Source organism: Chenopodium album, chromosome 23 (assembly GCF_948465745.1).
Source record: "Chenopodium album chromosome 23, dcCheAlbu1.1, whole genome shotgun sequence".
NCBI classification, from domain to species: domain Eukaryota; kingdom Viridiplantae; phylum Streptophyta; class Magnoliopsida; order Caryophyllales; family Amaranthaceae; genus Chenopodium; species Chenopodium album.
Genome location: NC_137856.1, coordinates 11,626,431 through 11,634,076, shown reverse-complemented (window position 1 = coordinate 11,634,076; position 7,646 = coordinate 11,626,431). Strand labels below are relative to the sequence as shown.

The 7,646-nt window shown below is 31.4% G+C and overlaps 1 protein-coding gene across 1 annotated transcript; it reads right to left on the bottom strand.

Moving 5' to 3' along the window:
- Window positions 1-1,003: 1,003 nt before the first annotated feature.
- LOC145607034 (putative pectinesterase/pectinesterase inhibitor 28) lies at window positions 1,004-6,777 on the bottom strand. Its single transcript, XM_081662820.1, has 4 exons — window positions 6,433-6,777; window positions 5,441-5,798; window positions 2,620-2,985; window positions 1,004-1,701 (listed from the first exon to the last, which is right to left on the bottom strand). The coding sequence occupies exons 1-4, from the start codon at window positions 6,775-6,777 to the stop codon at window positions 1,004-1,006; spliced, it is 1,767 nt and encodes a 588-aa protein (XP_081518946.1).
- Between the last annotated feature and the right edge of the window lie 869 nt (window positions 6,778-7,646).

The following is a 7,646-nucleotide window of genomic DNA, read 5'->3' as shown; positions in this document are numbered from 1 at the left end:
CCATTATATATCTATTAATTGCACTTGGCGAAGACATAAATCCTTCACCTTGCTCCCATGTTATTGCAACTTTTACCCACTCCCATGTCATTCTTTACTTAATTTTTGGTTACCTTTTTATGTACCTTGTTAGTTTATATTTTTCATGGTACTTTCTTATACTTTTCAGTAAATAATATTGACCTTTTTATTAATTTATTTTTCATATTAAGAAGAACTCTTTTTTTAAAATTGCAGTTTCCACCAAAAAAGAAATTTAAAACAGCTGTGAGATTATAGCTATGAAGTACTCTAATTTTTTTTTTTCCGACACTACCTATTTGTGAAATTGAATTAAATGTATAAAAATTACTCCCTCGTTTTTTTTTAATAAGTGATCCATAATTATTTTTGCACTATTAACTTACTAAGTTCAACTAATGTTTGTGATTCATATTTAAGAAAAATTAGGTCATGTGGGTAATTGTTGGAATTTTCTTAATGAATAAATTATTAATTTTTAATTGTTTTAATCTATACTTATTGATAATAAAAGATACTATGGTATATATGCCCAAGAGAAATTGAGTACTTATTTTTTTAAAAAAATGGAGAAACTATTATACTAAAGTGCCAATATTTTATTCCCTCAAAAAAAAAAAGTGCCATTATTTTATCATATAGGGCCCAAATTTCTTACTTTGCCTAGGGCCCATAAAATGTCAAGAACGGGCCTGCACCCAAAAAAGTAATAAACCATTCTAGCTAAATCAATTATAAAATTTTAAAGTACATTTGGTTTTTCAACTTGGATAATTATCTATATTACATATTCAACAAAAATGGTTACTTAACTATTAGAATAATATGTGTCACATATATTTAGTTTCAGAAGTATTTTCTTAATTAAAGAACATATACATATTTAATCAATAATCCTCGGTTCATATGCACATAAAATTGACTAGAACTATATGTGGATGAGCTTCTACATTACCACAACTTTATTTTCCTCTATCTATCTCTATTTAGGCACCATTCCCGGTACATAAGGTACTCCGGTAGGACGAATCCATCTATTACTATCGTAAAATTTTTCTGGAGTAAAACCATCTGCCTCGTGTTTACTAATTTTCTTAATCCCATGCCACTTAGCTCGCCCCATCAATGTTGCACCAGGGCCTCTATTCTCAAACTCAGCGAAATAGCAAGTATCTTTTCCAAATGTTCCCGACCATTGTTTCCAACCTTTGGCATCTATTGAGTCAGCTAAGTACGATTCCAAGACAATTGTTCGAGCAAACTTCTTTCGAGGATGGCCTAAGAAGGCTTTGTTCTTATGGCGTAGTGGGTAGTACAATGGATCTGCCATTATGGTACAATTTTGGAGTATGAACCCTGTTGGCCCTTTTACATTTAATCGACCTTGGGCTGTTATTACGCAGTCTTGATCGTCTAATGGCTTACGTATGACAAGCCTAGTGTTTTGAAAAACCGCAGCTGCGTTTCCAAATATAAAATCAATGGTACCTGTAATGGTGCAATGCCGAAAATATTGTCGATAGCTATGTGCATACAATGTGTTATGGTAGCCATTTATATGACAATTATAAAATATTGACATATCAGATTGGACCAACAGAGCTATTGCCTGGTGCTTTTCTACACCTGCTGAATTCTCAAAGGTTATATCCTTGGCTATGAAATTCCTTCCCATTATTGCTGCATTTAACAAAAGAAAAAAACAAATTGATTTACTAACAAGTTGAGCAATAATAAATGTAAATTCATAGTTAATGTGTATATGTCACAAAAAACGTCATAAAAGAAAACTTGGCGTGTGATTCTAAGTGAAAAGAGTAATTGGGCTTAATTTCTACAAAGAAATAGTTTTGGAATTTTATTGTTTTTGTTTTCATTGACAATTTACAGAAAATGGTCGTAGTTTTATTCATAGTGGTAGTTTCTTAAAATCACTATATTCATGCTTTTACTTAATTATGGTAATGTTAAACCATTATAGATTTTGATTTGAATTTATGCTACTTTTAACATCTATGTTAGTTTGTTTAATCTACAAGAAATTGTGATGTTTATATTTGTTTAGATATCTCTAACTTTTAGTTGAATAATATTGTCTTTTTATTCCTTTCCAAATACATTATCCACATTCTCATCATCTTTATCCAACACATCATCAGGATACATTTGATTGTGACAACTTACGACCTTTAGTATTTTTGGTTTCGTGTTCAAGGTTATTAACAATACGGAGTACAAAATACTACTTATCACCAATTGTACATTAGCTATGATCGATACAATTAACTAAGTTTTTTCTTTTCTCATATACTGGTAACTTGTGAGAACATGATCATAAAACACCTTTGGTTGCATGGTGTAGTTGTCCAGATCCTTATGTAATTTTCTATCAATATTAAGGCATCATAAGGTACTTTCTAAAAAGTTACTAATATAAAACCATATTTTTTTTGTTCATGCTAGTTTGAAAACCCTTATAATTTTGTGTAGATAATTATCTATTGCATATTATGTTACTATGTTAGGGTCGCATATAAATAAATATGATTCAATACAAATAGCCATTATAGAATAAGCTCATGAATAGAATTATCTTACAAATTGTTGCAGTTTTGTAGAGAGCAAAACCATCACCAAAGCTCTTCTTCCCGGTGATTATTGTTTTAGTCGGTCCATCACCTACGAACATAACATTCGACATTGTTGCCTCTACTCGAACTTCTTCTTCATAGATGCCTTCCTTGATGTAGATGACAAATGTTTTATTTACAATGGTTCCCACTTTATTTGCATCTATATGTGGTACTTCCTTCAAGGCATCCGTTATAGTTTTAAATTTACCGCTTCCATCTTTAGATACTACTACATCTGCCTTCATACTCGCATATGCACCACGCTCATGAAGTAGTTTTTGCTCCCTTAAATCTGCCCAAAGTCGAGCCTCGCCTTCTTTAGTAACTTTCCCTAAAATAATACACTAGTAGAAGCTTTAGCGTCAAGATTTTGATGAATTTTTATTCATAATTGATTCATAATGTAATACAACAAAACCTAAGAATTAAATCTTTTTTTCGTTGAAAATTGCAATTTCGAGTGATATTTATACTATTAGTTGCATATCATGCACATACACACGCCAAATCTTTGAGTGTATATTGTAAATGTGTACATAGTACTCCGTATATGACAATGTTTAATACGGAGTATGAGATAACCACATTAGGTAAATTTCAGGGTATAACGCACCTTTTTATATACAAGTACGTCATGTATACAAACTATTAAGGTTTTTTTTTCTTTTTTTTTTTAAATCACTACTATTCTTGTCCTCATACTACAGATAATTGTTCATTTTGAACTTAGATTAAAAAAACAAAAAAAATTTCGTAAAAATAATCCTAACTTTTGCCCGTTCGCTCAAAATTATCTCAAATATTTTATTATTCTTAAGGGTTATTCGCTCAAAATGGTCCCAAGTGACCGTTTACCTGTTCAAGAGGTAATTTATTTAGTTTTAGGTGACATGTGCCACCACGTGATTGGTTATAAATAAATAAATATTTATAAAATAAAACCAAAACAAAAATCCAGCAGCTTAACCTACGACAACCACACCACCACCAATGTCTGGTAGCACTCCTCCCACCGGTACAACCTAGGTTCTCGGCCGCCACCCCCGCTCCACCCAAACTTCCTCCCAACGCTAGCACCGTCCTCCCCTGCCTGCCTAAACCACCCAACCCTTATCCCCAAAACCCACCAAAATCCCTAAAAACTCCTTCGTCCGTCGCATCAAACACCCAACCACCCCTTTTCTCACCATCAAAACCCTAGGTGTTAGGGTTTCAAGGGTAGGAGAAGGGGTGGTTGGGCATTTAATGCGGCGAGAAAGGGAGTTTTTAGGGATTTTAGGGGTTGGGGGTTTGGTTGTTTTGGGGGAATAGGGTAGGGAGGGCGGTGCCAATGCGGGGAAGAGATCATGCGGAGTGAGGGTGGCGACCGACGACTTGGGATTTGCTGGTGGGAGGAGGGTTGCCAGACTAGGGTTGTGGGTGGTGGTGGGAGGATGGTTTGTGGGTTGGAAAGTTGGTTTGGGGTTTTTTCACTTTAACTTTTTTATATATTTTTTTTCAACCAATGATGTGGTGACATATGTTACCTTACCTGTTATAACAGGTTAGGTGACCGATTGGGACCATTTTGAGCGATTAACACCTAAAGTACGAATATTTAAAAATAATCCAAAGTTGGGATTATTTTGAGCGAACGGAAAAAAGTTGGGATTATTTTTACTAGTTTTTCTAAAAAAATAATTATAATTGTATCACAATCTCTAAATCCAAAAGGAGTTATGCTCAAAATAAGCTCCCTAATTTCACCTTTAGAGTTTACCTTTTTGATCTCCAAACTTAATGCTATGGCTTATGAACCATATTGTCTCTATATATTATTACTTGATTAGTGCCCTAACTATTGCAACAATTCCAATTTTGACATTTTTACAAGTATTATTGGAAAAATATAGTCATGTCATGTGTTAATAGATTCGTCATATAAATATACTTTTATTATATCAGTTTTTATTTTATACTACCCCCATTTATGAAACTTAAATTAGACTCACATACTATAGACATTTATTTCTATCAATGCATGAAAATGTGTAGGAAAAAAAATAATAAAGTGAAAGAGATGGGGTAAAAAGGTAGGTGGGTGTAAGAAAAAAGTAAATATAGTAATAGAAAGTGCAGAAAGGTGTATACTATAGGATATGATTTGCGAGGTAAGATAGTGAAAGGAATTTTCCAAATAAAAAAAAAGGAATAAAAAAATAACTTGAATTTTTTAAAAAGGCTCAAATGGAAAGCGTGTTAAATAAGAATATGGGAGTATGTATTAAGATTGAAAATGATGAATAAGAGGATGGATGAATCCCCCATGTTGAAAGTAAATCTTGCAATTACTTGGTAAATTAAGAAAGTATAAGTTAAATAAACAATATTTGTTGCCTTATCTTTACTCATTCCTACAAACAAATAACAAAGCATCATAACAAGTTTTTTTTTAAGAAAAACCTCTCCACAAATCATATTCTAAAACTATTTATCTTAAAAACAATCAGAAGTTCTTATATCAAAAGAATCATACTCAAAGAGTCAAAGGTATTACTATACCTATGTTTCCAATCATATATTTGTACTAAAAGGAGACGCATAGACAAAATTTATTTGCAACTATATAATAAATTTGAAAAATAAAGATGCATGTGATGATAAGAGCGATAAAGAAAACTGACAGCTTAGAAAATAAAGAAAGCAAACATTGATTGTGCATAATGTACTGGAGCAATTAAAGTAAATATCGCACAAAATAATATAAAATTGAGGTAGTGTGTGAAAGTGGCAACACACAAACATACCTTTTTCTTCAGCATGCGAGCGCTTGTGAGCTTGACTTGTATTTGTATTTTTCAAAGACTTAAAAATTGTATAGAGCTCAGTTGCAACATCCATGCTATTACATGTAAGTTCTCTTGGAGCATTTAACATTGACTTCATCTTCTCTTCGGCATCTCCGGTTGTATTTTCGAACGCATCGATGCAAGTTTCCAAAAAGGTCATGGAACTACTAAGCCAAACCCTCATGTTCTCGACACACTCATCCCTCTTACGTAAATCAAAATGATCCATTTGGTCTATTGAACGTTTAAGGTCACCAATTGCATACTCCATTGCTTCTTTACATGTTTCCAATGCTCCTGCAGTTCTAGGATCATCCTAATAAATCATATATGATATATAAGTATTATACTAACCGATGATGAGAAATTCTAATAATATAACAAAATATTCAACGAATTGTACAAATAATAACTTTTTGTTGACATCAAAGATAATATATTTAAAGCTTTCACCACCAAGACAACAACAATAACAAAAAATATTTTTTCCCAAAATGATTTTAGGTCGGCTAACAAGATTTGCATCATCGATCCCTTATTTCAATACAATTTCTTGAAATATTTGATTCGTTTCTCCATGTAACACGAAATAGAATTTGCAATTTAATTCAATTTGTATAAAATAGAATCATCTACGTATATATCACTCTGACTTGCTAAAGAATAAGGGTATTTATATGTCGAATTTGGGAATTAATTTTAATAGAATTTGAAATTACTTTTGTCAAACCCATTGTAAATCCAATATAATTTTTTACTTTGATTTTTCCTTACATTTGTTTTATCTCTTAAAGAATGGAAATAAAAGAAAAACTATGGTTTATTTTATGAAATATAAAAATTAGAGGTCTATAGGTAAAATCATTGAAAAAAGCTTGCACTTAGCAATATAATAAAATAAAAATGTGTTTTAAAAAATAGTAAAATAAAAATGTATAAAGTATTTTTACCTTTTTAACCTTAATTGAACTAGATTTAGCTAAGGCACCCTCAAGCTTAACAACGGCTGCATTAAAAGTAGTTTCAACAATCTTGTTAGGATCAGATGTGTGGACATGAGCAAGAGTTCTCTCGCAAGCATGGCGATGTTCAACTACATGGCATACTGATCGGGCTGCCTTGGAAGACGTCGCTAAGCCATCATCCTCGTCGTTATACTTACCTCCATTGCCCGTGTCCTTTATTCCTATAGTCACGGCTACAACCATTCCTAGCATCATTAAAGAAGATATACCAATGAAAGCTACCTTCTTCTTTTTCGTATGTTCAACATTGAAGTCATGATCGCCTGACATTTTATCTATTTAGTAATTTGATGCATTAGCAAATTAACATGTGATAAATTATGATTATTAAAATTATGCCGAGTAAAATTTTGTTTTGTTTAATTTTCCTAGTTGAGTTTTTGTTTTCTCTTTCACAAGGAGATTATTTTCTTAATGTGCGGTCAATAGAAGAGATCGGAAGAATCAACAAGAACCATCTTTGTGATGGTGTTTTCCAATTATAGAATTTTAAAAAGGAATCTAACTAATCATCTCATGCCACATTTTTGGTGGCTAGAATTACGTTCATGATGCATTTAATATTGTCACAATATATTTGATAGAATCTAATTTGATATATATAAGTTCCCACTTTTAAATGGTATTCCATTATTTAAAGTACTCTATTTATTTTGACGTTTTATATAATTCACATAATCCACATTGATCAATAATGTTAATAAATTATATAAATAAAAAATGTGGGTACTTATTGGTATTGTACCTATGTATAACTTTTGAATATCAATTATTATTATTTTTTACGTACGGACAATATCAAGTTTATATAGATTATATTTATTGGTAATTATGTATATAATTGGTCAAAGTTTTGGATGACATATGTGCCTAGTTAAATAGGGGTAGTTACAATAACAAAGGAGAAATGGTTTTAATATTTTTATTATGTTATTTACACCATCTGTTCTATAATAATCGACAAGTTTGACTTATTTTCATTTTTAATCTAGTATTTGTCACTTGGACCTATGAAAAGTGAATGACTAATAAAACATGGATTATTTAAATATAATGTATTACCGAATTGTTATCTAAATCGAATTATGCATAATGACTTATTTTCATTTTTAATCTATTATTAGTTGGGATTACCAAAT